The following is a 17451-nucleotide window of genomic DNA, read 5'->3' as shown; positions in this document are numbered from 1 at the left end:
TGTATAAGTCATGTATGTCTGATGGAAGATTTATCAAACACGGTTAGGTTTATAAATTTATTTAAAACTTAGGAACGTTGGATGAATCTGAAGAATCTAGTTAATTGATACAATTGCGTGTATAACTAGAAATTTGACGTTTAGTCAAGTACCACACTGAAAAATATACCTTAAGCATGTCCACTGTTCGGAGTAAAATGTTATTTTTTAGTTTTTGTCAAGCTGCGTTCATTACTCTCCGAAGCTTGATATACTTCTTTCGCGGGCTTTTCCCTTTTGGAGTTCTAATTTCTTGGAGATTCTTCTCATGTGAAGTGTCGTTATTTTTTTATAATGGGCGTAACCTTTGCCTTTCGCCGGTTTGAATTAAAATATGCAGCTTTTCTTGTAAACCAGACCGCATCTCATTATATTCGAATACAAAAAATTCTGAAGAGAAGGCTTAAGCAATTAGTGTAGTTATGATTATTTCTTTAAGGAGTCACCCCCGATGACTGTCGATTTTTTATACATTTTTGTAGGATTCTTTTGACAACGAAAAAAAGGATAGAACTTTACATTTTTGTAGGATTCTTTTGACAACGAAAAAAAGGATAGAACTTTACATTTTTTATGGTATCTTTATTAATACTTCAGCATTGTTTAGAAAAAAATACAAATTTTATCACAGTAATCTTCATAACAATATGAGTTGTACCATTCCGAAGATGCTCATCTTAAAAAAGCTGTTGAGTGTTTCATTGATTTCCGCTGATTGCTTTAACTCAAATAAAAAAATCAAACAGCATTTTAATCTATATTAAAATGTGTGTGTATGTAACGATGGAATGAACTAGAATTATCAGAAAATATTAGAAACTGAATTTTCGACAGACTTTTGAAATATAATTTAATTTTGGGCTTCCAAATTCATCTTCGGTCCACAGAGAATTTGTTTCTCTCTCTTCCTCTTGGAAGTCTTTTGCTTCAGTTCTCCCTTACTTTACGTCATTACTGACGTAGCGAACAGTGTGCGGTTGATCATGAGTTTTGACATAAGCATATTTTTCACCGCCAACTGAGCATACCATTATCGCAATATTTTTATAACTGTTTGAATTCCTTCTTTGAGGATAATTACTTTTTGCTTCTTATAACGACCAGGATGAATATTACCGCCATTGCTTCTCTTTTTACTATGCTTTGTGAAAATTAACAACTTATAAACTGATCTCTAACTTCGAATTTATTTCTCGTAGTTATTATGGTTTACATGGCACTGTAAGCCAAGACTAAATTAAGGTGAAAATTTAAAAATTACTCTGTAAAAACGTTTTAATCTTATGTATATACAAATAAGTGTACTCTTACTTCCTAATAACTCTAAATATTGGAAAGCGATTTTACTAACATATTCTAAACATGTTTAGGAATTTATGCAAAAACAAAATAATTGATTTTTTAACACGTCACGCGCCTACTTCTAGTTCATTTCGCATTCGTCTATCCTGTCATGATTATAATTAGAGTGAGTCGCCTTCAATAGCTTCGTTTCCATCCAAAAGCAATTTTCCCTAAAGCTAGTATGATCGTAATTTGATCCACCCGGCCTTTGCACAACAAATTAATTTTAAGTGTCTTCTATCAAAAATAGGTAAACTATTCATCTTCGTCAGCCTTTGTCCCATTCAGAAGCCAGTTTGGCTCGTCTTGATCAGTTGCACTATTTAACTCCGCCATCGGCCTTACCAGGATGAAAACGCGAGACTTTCAAACTATCATCCATCGTATCAAGCCATCGTTGTTTCCGTCGGCCTTTTGGTCGTTTCGCATCAACTTCGATAATCAGATCAATTTTGGCAAATGAATTTTCGTTATGGAAATTACATGAAGTCGAAGTCGACTCTGTCGTAATTTTTCCACGATCGGGTGTGATTAAGGCGTGTTATGAAATGGGTCCAATTTAATATCTTCGGCTTCATTACCGGCGGCTTTCATTGCCTTTTATAGTCGGCCAACACTCAAAACCATAGAAAGTGACAGGGCGGGCGACACTGCGGTAAATTTTAGAGGTAGCTTTCGGCAACTTAGGCCTCTGATAGATTTTCTGAGTCGTTCAAAATAAATAAATATCTTTATCTGTAATCCTTTTAAAGGTGTTTACATCATATGTACAAAGATTCCTTGCTTGCGAAACTAACAAATAAACAAACGTCCCACAGTAGTCTTACAAGAACTAGATATTCATAAAATATTCTATTTGCGTATTATATTGGTTTGCCTATCTAAAACCATAAATATTGATCCACCAACCAAAAAAGTTTCCATTCTTTTCAATTTTGTGCGAAAAATAAGCTTTTGCCTGAAATATAGATGAATTCTTCTTAGATCCTAACATGTAAAAATTAGTTTTCAGCTATTTGTAGGAAGCCTCCAACCTTTTTACCGAAAGCACAGTCGAATACATTGAGATTGTTTCATTATCCTTCAACTTCAACTTAAATTAATTAATTTATCCATCCAAGAGATCCTTCTGTTGTTTCTCAACATCTATTTCGAGAAAAAAGTATCTTTGGGAAGCTAGGTAAATGCTTTCACCCTTCCATATCATTTCATTGGTACAATAGCATAATTGCATAACAATAACGTGAATAAGGAACAGCTAAATTGGGTCTGCATGACGTTTTCCATAATTTCCATACATAAAACTAATGCCTCGTACTGCATCATAACATTATGCTCCCTAAGCTGCAGTAATGCATTAATTAATATCAAGTTAACTAGCCTTACATGCACCAACCAGCTATTATCCGGTAGCGTATTATGAAGAGTAACGAGCATACACCACATGCATCTGTGCATCACTAATAAAATGAATGTATTATGTAGTTCATACATATAATCAGTAGTTTTTCTCAGCATCTCAATTTTTCTATTTTCGTCTAGAAATTTTCATCGGGTACACTGGAAATTGCAAGAGCCGGGTCTGGATGGTCTCAGTAGACTAGATAGCATGTGCTCATTTGCACTATGGCGGAGAGATAGGAATGTTACTGGCTGGAAAATTTGCGCTATTTGTGAAGCTGTACCAAGCTTGTAGCGCTTTAGGATTTTATTCATCGCATAATGCACGGATGCTGGATGGTAGTGTTGGTGTTGCATCGTTTTGTAAAATTTCTAATGAGGAATTTTCATTAATAATGAAGCTCCTCCAGTAAATTTGTGGTGGTTGTAATTTCACTCTATTCTGTAATTAGAAACGTAATCCCCTCAATTCATGGGTACGGTTCAGAATATTTACCTACGACTTAATTGCTAGAGTGTTTTTATTTGAAGCATCAGCCACCATCGGGTTGGATTCAAAACTAAACTAATGTAATTTCTGAGGGGGATGTACCAAAAAGAAAAGTTGTCTCAATCAAGCATAAAGGAAATTCAAACTTATTCACGAAATAATTAAAATAACGGCATATACAACGCTTTTTGGGCCTTTCCTTATTCCATTTAAAAGTCCCACTTTCCAGCTTTTTGGCCCATTATTGCTCACCCTTTTTTACGTTATGCGTCTTTCAGCCTCCTTTATACACTATTCGTATTTTTGACTTGTCGTCAAATTATGATTATTTTGTTTGAAGCATCTTCTCATTTCCCTAGTGACGCGAAATGAGTTCCTTTTCATTTGATCGCCCTGAGGGTGCAGTTGAATGTGGGCGGTTCCTGCTTCCTTTCATCGGCGACTGTAAATGGATAGAAAACTTTAATTTTACAATATATCAAGCAGAACCTATATAAGCTAGGACGTTGTCGGTATGTCGCTGTATGTATGTATTCTGATTGCAAAAGATTCTCGATGATGTTGATGATGGTATATCCATTATGTTTTTCCACTCTTCAGGAATAGGCTTGAATTCTCTTGGTGAATATGAGGAAAAAAGGATTTTTGCTTCAAATGACGACATCTGGATATCCGAATGTGAATAGTGTGCAATAAGTACGGTAGTGCTTTATCGATCGCGTGAGTCCTTCCCATTCGGATTCACTTTGGGGCTGGGTTGGGTCTTTGGGTTGGGTATAAAAAGGTGGAAATTGCCAGGAAAATGTGTGAACGATATTGAACGAAGAATCGATAAGGTGTCTGTGGAATAGTGGTGAGATTTATAGTTATGAATAATCTTTTATTAGTTTAATGTTATTAGCAGGTGGAGGCGGATATGTGATTTGATTCTGCCACAATAGTAAATTTCGTCATCAGTAAAAATATCGATTGAAAACAGATTGTCATTAATCAAATCGTATCAAGATGTGAACCTCAAATGAAGCAAAAAAAGCATACCATTTGCTAATGCTATGCTACACTATAGTTTCTCTTGAATCTACGCTACTTCGGAGCCAGCTTCAATAAATATTTGGTTTATTCTATGCTTCCACAAGATTCTCCTTAGTTAATCTATTTTTTTTCAAGTGGGTCTGTCATATGATTTTCTTTAGAATCCAGTGGGATGAACTGTAACTATTACTCTGAAGAAGAGATTTTTTATTGTATGATGCAAGGTTACAAAATTGCACATTATTTCTCTTCCTGTCTTTGCGACTAAGAACTTCTTGGACATTCATCGATCAGATGGAAAATATATCAAAAATTCCAAAAATAATTGAAAGGGTACATGATTGTTATCCACTGATGGTTAGCCTAGTTTGGTAAACTATTTCCCTTATCCGTAACGAAAACTTGAACAGAAAACGAACAAGCGCACTGAGATCGTTTCCAAGTCGTTAAAAACACTGTTTCTACGAAAAAAAAATCGTCCCTTCTTTTAAGATTATGTGGAAAAAATCTTTTTAAAATCGGTTCACTGCTCGGCTCTGCCTATCTATCTGCCTGCCTATTTATCGCAGAAAATTTTCTCAAAAGCCATCTTCTAACATGAATTTAGTGAAAACGTTAGTAGTTAGTGTAAAATTCCACTCGAGGACTAGTTCCCAGTAAGTATCCAAACGAAATACCTAAAAATTCAAATTCAACCTTTTTAGATCATGCAGACCTCAGAGTACTCCTATGGCCTTACAACAATTCCAATATTGTGCAATAATATTGGCCATGCCTTGCAGCACCATATCGAAAAGTTTGATGAAAATCGTTCTGTTACTAAGTACTGAAGGAAAGATTTCTGCATAGGGCGTTTTGTTAAAAGAACCCTTTAGCAAACAGTATATGTTAGGACGAAAAAACAATTATCAGTGGTATAAGAATACTACGGGAGGCAAGGAGCACAGTGATCTGGGCGTTTATTAACGTTAACTAAAGTAAGCTAGGACTAAATTCACCTAGTTCCACTTCGGATTTTCGACATATAGACTCGTTTCAAAACATGACGTTTATTAATCAAAGAGTAAAAATATCACAACTGGTGGTCCAGTACCATGAGCATACTCAGCAGATTTTATTCGACTCTAGCCGGATTTTAAATTGCTGGTATTTCAAAGGAGTCTGTTAATACAATGTTTCTTGACAAGGAGTGAAGGCTGTCAAATCAAGCGAATATCGTACAAAAGATGGGAATAAGACCAATAACATGAAATTAGAACAGTTATCATGGTGTGACTCAGCATGAATTTCTCCCACTTGACTACAGTTATGTTAAAAAAAATCTTAGTTTTTGCACCACGTTTGGATGTATAGTCGCTAATCGGTGTCATTTTGCCAAAAATTCGGCTTATATCATTCTACAGTCGCCCTAGTGAGCTTATCACTAATTAATGATTGATTAAAGTGTCCCGTGTTGGCCCTAACAACGATGGAGATTATTCCTAAATCTACCTCCTGATCTTCATCAGTTGCATGTTCTGCTATTGCTGACGAATCAATATTTGATCCTCAGTAGCGTGCTGCTGCTCAGATTAACGGGCTCTGATGATTCTTCCAGTTTTCCCAATGTAGACTTGTCACGTGATTTTGATGGAATTTTGTATCCTGTTTTTTATAGGTCGTTTCTGGTTTCCCGCTAACTATCGATACAGTATGAACATCATAGGCTGTTCAGATTTCAAATTTTAAAGGTCTGTTTCCACTCTATCGAGAGTACCTTTGATATGCGCTAATTTGACCAAATCTTAGAGTGTCACGCAGGGCTAATTGAAGCTTGCCCACCAATATCTTGGATTAGAAACTTATTCTCATTACTGCTTGCGCGATATATATCTTTCAATTCGTCTTCGTGCTGATGAACGCCTAATTATTTTGGCGAACTTTCGCTGACCGATGTGGTATAGTTTGAAAAATGCCCTTCCTTCTGCTTCGAATCTGCCTTTAAGTGTCCGATTTCGATATAGCATCATAAAATCGAAGTGCCCCTCGGTACTTTTTGAAGATTCATGTAGTGTAATCTGAGACCACCATTATTATTTATTTCCACCGTGAATTTTATATTTTTGTGGGCATTGTTAACATGGATCAGACATTCATAATAGCAGTTGCATTTCGCGAAAAAGCAGCGTAGACTTTGTCCTTAACGCGATCCAATGAAGAAAGTTCCATAGTTATAATCACATTTCAAGGATATTTAAACTTTTAAAGCCCCCAGTCTGGCCAGTGACAAATTCTGAAATGTTCCTTTACAATGTAACCATTATTTCCCCAACTTTTGTGAAAAATAGCATTATCCTTTTCACTCATGGTGGTTTATTAACGTATGATTAAAAAATATTCATATATATAAAAAAAAGAAAAAAAACCGGTTGTTATGTGCGGTTCCATTAAAATAACAATTCTTGGTACTTTTTGGTCACAGAGTATTTGTCTGGGTTTTTACAGTGCCAGATGGGAGAGTTTTGCTTGTTATATTCCTAGATATATAAACGGTCGAAACTCAAAAATCTTTCCAGATGCCAACATATGGTATAGTTTTTCATTTAACTTCAAATTCAATTAGTATCGGAAAAGTGAAAAGTCTACAGCTACACTAGAAGCAGACATACATTGTACTATCGAAAAACATGTAATAAATATAAGGGCACCTATCCATCAGAATTGAGGGTGTTAATCTTAGTAAGTCCTCAAATCTGCCACAAATATTTGGACTATGATTTAAATGTAAAATGTAAGGTTATCATTGCCTAACAACTCATTTGGAGCTCATTTTCCTGAGGAAGATAAAACACTTCACAATAGCGAAACTTATTTTTCTTTTAGTTTCCTTTTTTGAAAATATACAGGAAGATGAACAAAATCTTGTGCATTTTTTAAATTTTATAATTTAAAAAAAAAAATATTTTTATCAACTTTAAATATAGTGTTGTCTTGCAAAATGAGCCAGGAGGAATTGGGCATGTCTGGTAGAATTACTATTTAATTCTTTTATGTCTCTCGTTGCTGCCCAAAGGTAGCAAGGGGTAGATGCTAGTTCAATACTATGGTGGGCAGATGAAAACCTTTCTCGGGTGGTAATGGGAAACGCTGTAATACCTTAAATTTGCTGACCATTGATGAAGTAGGCAAATATTTTGAGTTCCTATGCATGAAAGTTTTCATTAGTTACGACCGATTCCAGTGATGCTCTTACTGTTTCCCTACCCTACGTACGCATTAGGTGGCTGCTAATGTCGAGTTGTAGGGGACTCAATTGGTATGATCTGGTAATATGGGAATCGGGGTAGCCCTCCTGAAGAAGACTTAGTCAAAAATCTCCATCAGGCGCGGCTGTTTGCGTGGGGCCAAGCTAATTGTGGTTGATACTCGTTATCAATGGGGGGAAGATGAGCTCGTCATGGATTTGTGTTTTCTTCCAACCGGGTATCGACACTTAAAAATGGCGGAGTTGATAGATAGTCCTAGTGTTGGTTCTTCGTGGGTGGTGAAGTTAGAAGTTAGTTTGGTAGAAATGCATCGAAAATCCTTTGATTCTTGTCGCAGAGTTATAAACAGCAGAATATAATATTAAAATGATTGCCTGTAAGAGTCAAGTTATCCATGATGATACAAGGGTTGGTGAACGTCCAAACACCTATGGCGATTACGGAGAATCTCAATTAGTGTCCTTACTAAATTGAACCTTTCCAGTATGCAGAGTAGTGTGAGAGGTCGAAATAAGGGATACCGCTTGCAGTCGCGCCAGAAAACGCTTCTTGAAATGGAATAATTGACGAAAATTAAATGGATCTTTTGGTAAGCAGCTGTTGATAATTTCAACAAATGGGTTTACTAATGCCAAAAACTTATTCACCACTTCGTCCTTCTACGTTGAATTTTTAGGCCCTCACGCATAAGACTAGTAAAATTTCTATGAAACCCATATCAAATCATGGTCATCATCAACGGCACAACAACCGGGATCCGGTCTTAGCTTGCATTAGTAAGGAACTTCAGAACATCCCAGTTTTGCGCCGAGGTCCCTAAAAGCTGTTTGACATCCTGGCCTATCCCATGCCACGTTCTTTTTTTTCTATCATAGATATTGCCCTTTAAGACTTTCGGGACTGAATCATCCTCACCCATACGGATTGGATGACCCGTCCACCATAGCCTATCGAACCGAATTTTATCCACAACCAGGCGGTCGTGCTAATTGGTTGACAAAATTTAGGCAAATTGCAATACTGCTACTCCTATTGGTGCGCAATATAAAATATATTTTCTGCTCATATTCTGCTGATTTGAGACGTTTGCAGAAAAAAAATTGGTGCTGAAGTCCACAAGCGCTCTGGAAAAATGGGCGACAAGAAAGGAAAACACGAAGGTTTGAGCCAATCATCTAATCGAAATAGTGCGTTAAACCATTCCTTTGTGTGGTTAGTTAGGCAGCAGAAGATATAAACTCACTTCACTCATATTCAGCCTTTGCTTTCGAATTTTACATTGCATTTGATATATGTATTAATAAGACACCTGTATCAAACTTTTATCTTTTCTATGGTTGGCTGTATGGTATCAACAGTAAGTGATAATGAAAAAATTTAGATCTTAGATGTAAGAAAGAAAGAAAGAAAACTGACATTTGTTGAAGTCGAAACGGAATTTTCTAGGTTTCCACAGAAAATAACAGAATTTTAGAGTCATATTAATGGAATTGAGGTTTTCCTCATATTACAATATCTTATCTAGGACAATGACACTTCGATGATATATTGGATTACCTTAGTTGGGTAAAATGGTAATTTAATAGTATACTATTATATTTTCTATACCCTTTTAATTTTATTCAGAATGTAGGTTCACAATTTCTCATTTCTTTTAGCTCCTAATAGAACAGCATTCGCACATTCGCCACCCAAAATACGAAAGTGTACAAACGAAGGAACCCTGCATAGTAGAAAAACCGTCAAGGAATACAATAAGTCTAAATTTAAACAAATGGCGTTTGCGAATATAGTGAAAAGCCTGCCTTATACGTACTTTCTGTGTATACTTCAGCGTCTACTCGTACGTACTAGTATGTTAGAATCTTCTAAGTTACATTTCATCCCTTACAATGTTCGCGTTATATTCTTTTCTTGACAACGCGCAAGAAGAGCGATTAGGAGGTATCTACCATACATATGTACATGAAGTTTTCCTTGCAAACAGGGAAAACAAAGAAAAACAGTGTGAGGTATTCTCTAAGAAAATTTTCCAGGTCTTTTCCTTTATTTATGTTTTTATCAAGTGACACTTTATTTCTAAGTGTAAGCTCCACATGTTATGAGAATGCCGAAAAAGCACTCCTTGTATTACATACGTATTTGCACAACTATTCACTATACCTAGCATGAGTTGCCATGTAGGGTATGTTTTGGGTAGCGAATGTGGTAGCATCTATGGGTCATGAACCCTGCTGTTTAAAGAATTCCCACTGCATACTACGTTTTACTATACACTATGTGATGCATGGCTGTATGAAAAAGAAAAATCCGTGCCTTGCTCAGCCCATCCATTCAGCAGAACAAAAGGCTTCTTGCCTAGGGAACTTAGTGTAAGGTCTACTGCTTAGTATGCCATTATGACAGCCGTTTATCGTGTTCGCATGCTTTTCTTCACTTCATGTCGAAGATAAACGGCCTTTGTTAGTTTATTGTGAATGGAACTTACAGAGTTTCTGGCTAGAATGTATAGTTTTTTCTCTGGATAAAAAATGTGATGGAAAATGTTAGCCATCATAAATGATTTCTTTTTTATCAAACACTCAGTTTTTCTGATTCCTATGGAAAATTTGGGAGGATTATCAAATGCTATTCTTTGATAATATCCCAAAATATAAAATTTCGTCAGTTTGAGTTTTGTATTGCCCAATATGCGCTCATTTTGTACTTCTCTCTGTGCCTATTTTGTAAACTGCTTTACTTCAGCACTCTTCTCCCCATGTACACTTTCCAGTAACCATTTATGCATGTATGTGACCGCCTTCAAAAAATTCCCTTAGGGAAAGACAATGTATCGCTGTTAGGCAATCCATCAATGACATTCATGGATACGAAAAAAACGTAGGATTGTGCACTATCGATAAAACATGGAAGCTTTTTACCGCCGCACAGACTCCCTATTTATCCGCTTCTGTCGATAGTTCTGCTAAATCTTTTGCAGGCACAAAAACCTACCGCTAGACTTTTTACGAGCTTTCCTACACCTGGCGTCCCAAATAGAAGAACACTTTACTGACTTTAGTACCGCCATCGGCTGCCTACTTATGTACAAACGATGCCATACGTACATTTTCTGCATTGCGAAATTCCTATCGTTTATGCATTCTCTGCAATCCGTGTTCTTGCACTGGTACCATAGCCAAAGCAATTGACTCGACTCGGTTGAGATTTTTTCCATTTACGTGCTTTGGGTATTTACTATATCCATAAATATGTTCTATTCATTCTATTCAGAATTCTAATGTTTTGTTTCTAATTCTCTGCAATTTTCGATTGCGAAATGGATTTTTCCTCATCTTTGAGGCGCAGTAAAGAACGTTGAACGATGTGAAGGCCTTTCTTGATTTTTCACCTTAATGTTAAAACCAACCATACTCGGGGGAAAAACGATTAGAAGTAACAGAAAACAGCGAACAAAAACCAAGAAAATACTTGGATGTAACAGTTTTCGCTTGATGGATATGCATTTTCATATTGTTCTGTGGGTTCCTGTGAAAAACATTATGACGAGAACAAAAACCAAATTTAGAATAGACAATGATATTTTCCTTTCTCATTACCTTCTAATGACTTCATATGATTTTATTTTTGTTGTTGCACATTGCGACTTCATTCATTTTGCAACAAAATGGGAACGTGACTATTTATGGTTCGAATCTCCAAAAGGTATAATTTACCTCAATTTGAACTATCATTTCGAATGGACTTTTCAGGCGCCGAGGACTTGTCAGTCATGATCGTCATTATGCAAATATTGAGGACAACATATAAATACATAAAAATAAATACAGCGTGATCCCCATAATTCGTACATTGATTATTCATATTTTCGGCTAATTCATACAAATTTTCCGGTCCCAGAGTTAATTTTCTTTACTTTCCACTCCCGATAATTGGTAATTCCGATATTTCGTAGCGTAGTTGAAATTGATCACTTCTTTAAGGGGGCCATTCTCAGAAACTACCAAACCGACAAATCTGAAAAAAATCAGGAGGCTGCCACTATATGGTGCCTGGGCTCCGAAATACCTTTCATGCCGATATCTGTTTAAATAAAGTTAATAATAGTATATTACTACAATTTTTTGTAAGTGGTTAGAAACCCCCCTTAAGTTGATCCTAGTACCATGCAATTTTGCAGTGATATAGGCTATAATATAGAGCATGATCTTACCAAGTTTGGTGGAAATCGCACTATTACTAACAAAGTTATAATACCTCAAATTTGTTGCTTCTTTGAAAAGTGGATACTCTCACATAATGTATGGATATATTACGTGCTACGTACTAAGAAATACACAAAACCTTTCGTACCTGAAGCGTCCAGCTTCCCGTTTCCCGACTTGTTTATATATTTGCCCCTTCTTTTCGTAAAGTAGTTTCTATCCGGAATATTGGATTAGGTAATGGCAAAAGTTGCTTCCTCAGATTCAAAATAAATTAACTAATCTGAAGTTGAAGAGAATTGTAATAGCCGATTCTTTAAAATATGCCTATGAAACTCAGAATGCCCAGAAACAGTCCGGACATATCGAAATAAGTCCGAAAATAAGACTCAGTTTTCCATGGAAATAGTGTCGCAAGGTCAATAGTACCTCGTCTTTGTGAAAACTGTCTACCTGTCACAGAGAGAAAGAGAGAAGAAAAAAGAGGTGGAATTTCGGGTGCCAATCATCGCTGGCGGAGGATGATTCTTCGGTCAGTTTTTATTCAAGTCTCGAAGCGTTAATATTTTATCATATCATCTTTATTAGCTTTTAAAATGATCGTGGACATTTTAAAGAAGGGGAAAATGTGGCAAATTGACGCCGGAGCTAAGCTTAACGTTTCACAAACTATATTTGACAGAATTTTGAAAAATAGGCAAGAAATTGGATATATGTGTTACAAAATGAGTCTCAGTTGTTTACTTTTTAATATTACGTCCGTGTGATTAAGAAACCATTCGTACCTTTAAAGCAAATTATAAGACGAAAATAGGCAACAATTTTTTCGCTTTTCTAGAAGAAGCTTTGAAATCTCAATCAATTTCAACCTCAAATTCATATTTAAATTGAATGACTTCGCCTAGAAAATCAACGCTAACCGAGGGATAACATTATTGATGTAATCATTCGAAATACTTCTTTCGGCTCAGAATTTTTTTCAAAACTGAAAGCTGTAGAAGAAGAAAACTATCTATATGAGCTGGGTGCATTGAACGTATTGCCCATAGTCATAGTACTTTCTGAAATTGGTGCCCTGGTATGAGACAGCTCTCCTCAATATCGCTGGTTTCGTGGGACCTCTGGGTTGGACGGTGGAACTTGGTCATCGTCCCCTGCATTAGATGGGCTTCTGCTCTTGGTTGAATTCCTGACAGTCTCACAGATTTGGTCCTCAGAATATCATTTAAAGGTTTAGGAATTGTGGGCGAACGCACAGAATTCACCATAACTACGTTTACTTTCATAATAACTTCATATAATAATCAGATTGAGAATAAAAAGAAGTATTTTTGGCTGACTGTTGTAATTATGCTATTCGATCCAGAAACTTGAGTCACCAGTTTTGTAAGCTTTGCATGTAGTAGAAATAAAATGAAAAAATTGGTAGACCTGCAGCACATGCTCATATATGTATAAGAGAACTTGAGCGCATTTATGTAGATGGCGTTACATTCAATAAAAAAAAAGTATATTCGCATTCCGAAAAATGGTCCTCTGCTGTCCTTGATGCAAGACTGTTTAAAGCTACTTGCGATAACCTTTTATTGAGGGTATACGAAGTGAAGCCAGCTTGCTTTGCAAATGCGAGGTGCCGATAAGCACAAAATCAGACTACCCCAGAAAATCTTGAAATGGCCAGTAGGTGATACCTAGACGAAGTTGATGAATTTGATCGAAATTGGTGATTAGTTGTGAGTGCTGGGACAAAAAGAACGACTGGTTAGCCGAGGAATGACAGTGAAATTTGAGAGTACACGAAGTGATACATGAAGACAAAAGAAGAGATTTGCGATAATTTCAGATGAGAAATAACAGGGCTTTAGGGCCATTCAGGTCCACCTACACTCAAAATCAATTCCTGCGAAGCTCCTATCAAAACACGCTTGGATGTCATTTCACTAGTCAATTCGGGAAAGGAGGCAGAGCCTTAGTACCTCAGTCCTTCACATATCATTTTAGTAAATGCAGGATGAGGTTTAAAAGTCAAAACACAACGAAAACTGAAATACATAGAAAAGAAATTTGATGGCTAGACCTTTAAAATGAAATGAACCGTATTGATGGCTCGATCGTAAACTTGGTGGTGAATATTATGCAACCTAGAATATGCAAGAAAATTCACAGAATGTGAATGGAGGGACTTTTTGCGTTCTCCCCTTCTTTAATATCTCACAGTTCATTAGGTAGGTTAGGAGGATTATTCTAGCCAAATTCATTACCAAAAATAATTCTCCTATTTGAGAAAAAGAAAGGAGAATAACCTTTTATCATACTGAAAAGTTCGTATTTTTTCAGATTTTTACAATGTAATCATTTGCGAAAAATACTTCATATCAACACAAAAGCGGTAAATTACCCCTAAACACAAGACAAGTATCTTTATTTGATAAAGCGAGGTAGCAATTATAGGGAAGTTTATGTAGTTCTTAAGGTATGAGGCAAGAAATCAATAAAACGGAGAAGATGAGGACAAGTGAACAGAAAGACAAGCCGCGAACAAAGTTGGGAGACCAATGTCATCCCCAGCTGACAATTCAAAACGAAATTTGGAACCGGAATAAGTTTTTAAAAACTTTATATTTGTGAAACTTACCTTTATGGGTTCCACCTTGCGCCCAATTGCTATCATAATGAAAATTGAAGGTGGAGAGCATCGAAAATGATTCGGCGCGATAGTCAACTCAGCAGTCTCTGATCATTTGATTATCCCCTATTGTTGATCATTAAATATTTTTATCGTCAAACTAAATAGTTGACGGCAATAATATTAGATGAACCTATAAAATAGTGGAAAAGTTAAGACATCTTGTGTACAGTCTTGTTATAATCGGCTTTCAACGTAAAACGTCATAGGTGTCATGCGAAAATATTAGAAGTTTAACTTATATGCTAACAAGCCGATTAGTGAATAACAAGGCGGTTACGGCTGGATGATCGGCAACTAAGCAATTTTTCATGTTCAAACAGTTTTTTGAAAAATGCTAGGAACTCAATATCGACATCCACCTTAAATATTAGTTGAGTCGAAATATTAACCGGAATGTACTGCACATAATAATCCTATCTGTACTTGTTTGGTTCACCAGGAGGACAGTGATCATGTCTAGATTAACTGCAATCTGATAAGTGAATTCGAGATAGAAATTGGAGCAAAGCACAGGGAGAAATTCTTCTATTTTGTTCAATGGAACACTAGAGCTTTTCATTCGGAAGTTTCCGGTAGATACTAAAAGTACACTGTTCTCTAAGCCGAGCCAAATAATAGCTTAAGCAGACAATATTGACAGTTTGCCATAATTTTTCACTTACTCGCTTAGACAATGGTCGTTTATTTACAGATTAATAGCTTCAAAAAGTAAGTAAACGGTTGTGGATTTAGAGAAGAAGGCAATCAGTTTCGGAATGAGATAAACACCAACATGATCGCGGTTCTCACTATGACGGATTTTCGCATTAATGGATAGAACCGATCTTAACAGTATTGTTCTGCTGATGGTGGTATCGAACTTGTTTAAAATCTGGAAAATTAGATATCTTTACATCAATATCAAGTTGAGATTGTTCCACGATAATGCCCTCTCTTCGTTACTTGAAGATTCCAAATCTTGCTTAATACCTGTCTCCGACATGTCATCGAGGTAATCTGCCTCGACAAAATTCCGAACAAAGAACTTGATCGGTGTACGGGTGAAACACCAATAGAAGTGGCAGTGGATAGGTCATATTTTAGGAAAAGATGGTAATACCATTGATGATTATGCCATTCAATGGTATCCACTACCCTAAAATAGCCAATGAGTGGGTGACAGAACAGTAGAGAGGGAGTGTAGATTTCGCGGTGTGATTCTCATACTTGACCAGAATGCAATATAAAACATGCTTTCCTGATATATGTACTACCATTAACTAAATAATTCCGGGGTTCGTAGAATTGAGATATGTCTTCAAAAATTTCAATCCACAACAAGCATCCAGAGGACAAATACGAAATTTAGTTTAAAATCGAATTGCCGGCATAAATGAGAACAGAAGTTAGTTAAATTCAAATTATGTAACACATATAGTGCATGTTGCGTACATTCTTCGGAATAAACATGCGTTTCTATTTCTATTTTTTACAGTTCATACGTTTGTATAAATATTTCCTTAGTACATCCATAATAACAATGCATTTCTTCCAATCCAGTATTGCTATCTCCTAGATTAAGAAGATCTTCAGATCTTCCTCTAACAAACCAACCATATGATGATCGCATTTCTATAAACAATATAACAAACAAACAAATAACAATAATAATACAATCATCGATTTCAAGCGGTTTTGAGGCTTTTTCCGTAAATGGTTTCATGTTTGCCGTAATTTGTAACTGGTCATGAAACGTGATTCACTCGTTAGATACTAAAGTCGGATACATGCATTCAACATTAGACTCTGCTTATGGCGAAGATATAGTCCTGAAGAAATCTTTGAAAGTTCGCAGTAGTAAGCCAAGAATGCTCGCTCAGATTGTACGAGTATGTATGTGCAGATGTAATGTGTTTTGAAGATATTTCGTAACCAATGTGTGTTATTTTGCGAGAATCAAGCCTAAGAGTTTGAAAGATTCAAGAAACATAGTTCAGTTTATGGTCACAAACAACAATGAATATATGTTGAGATTCAGATTGTCGAATAATGCTAACCATATGTTGCGAGGTAACATATGTTCATTCATATAACAATGGGGGAAGGAGTCAGAAGTTTGAAATTAAGTAGTTACCAGTGAGAATGCACATAGCATATAAACATTTTCAAGTATTATGAAATGTTGGAAAGATTATAATCTCGAATAATCGCTTGCGTATTGTGAAAGCCAAGAATGGCTCTTTCAAAGGATTAGCTGGGGAGGATTCTAAGTCTTCCGGGCGATACTTTTATATCACCGACAACCAAGAAACTGTAACAATTAAAGTTTTTTCTGACTGTAAGTGCAAAATGAAAGGGAGGTGGAGCTACTTGGAGCTCTTACCTTAGAAGGCGTTGGCAGTGGATGGAGCTAGAAGCTAATTATATTGCCTGTCTCTTATTCAAATTTAACTGAAATGTTCAAATAATTACTGTAATTACTTTTTCTTTTTATTTCAGCTGTGAAATTCGGTAGAATGTCGAAGAAACAGCGTGAAAAAGTCGAAGATGAGGTTCGATTTCATCGAGCCCAGATGCGAGCCCAAAATGATGCGGCGCCCGATAGTTCAGTGTTTGATACACAAACGCCGTCGAGTAGTGATCAACTGCATCACGGCTATAATGGGTAAAGATTTATACTTATAAGAACTTTTACTATGTCCTTTCATATTTGTTTTCTATTTTTCCCTTAATAATACAGTTATACATATTCAAATAACGAAGTGAGCTACGGAAGTCCTTATGGATATTCAGCATCGGTTACACCTCAACAAACGATGGGCTACGATATTTCAGCGGATTATGTCGACAGTACTACAACGTACGAGCCAAGAGGAGCTATTATCGATTCAGATTTCATCGGTGGCCACAGTGAGTAGATTATGAATTTTTATTTATTTACAAAAAGTTGTTTGAAAATGATTTTATACATCAACATCAAATTTCTGTATAATCAAAAGGATAAACCGAAAACGTTGCCTTTAGAGT

At 36.1% G+C, this 17451-nt stretch overlaps 1 protein-coding gene across 12 annotated transcripts in view; it reads left to right on the top strand.

Annotated features, from left to right (window-relative positions):
* LOC119654824 (probable nuclear hormone receptor HR3) overlaps positions 1–17451 on the top strand; it is a 449138-nt gene that overhangs the window by 392446 nt on the left and 39241 nt on the right. For all 12 annotated transcript variants that reach the window (XM_038060465.1, XM_038060484.1, XM_038060458.1 and 9 more), the window contains 2 exons: positions 16924–17089; positions 17165–17334. In XM_038060465.1, the coding sequence (XP_037916393.1) occupies positions 16924–17089; positions 17165–17334 (336 nt within the window). The remainder of the gene's footprint in view (positions 1–16923; positions 17090–17164; positions 17335–17451) is intronic.

This window comes from Hermetia illucens, chromosome 1 (assembly GCF_905115235.1).
Source record: "Hermetia illucens chromosome 1, iHerIll2.2.curated.20191125, whole genome shotgun sequence".
Lineage (NCBI taxonomy): Eukaryota > Metazoa > Arthropoda > Insecta > Diptera > Stratiomyidae > Hermetia > Hermetia illucens.
This window is presented reverse-complemented; position numbering and strand designations above follow the sequence as displayed.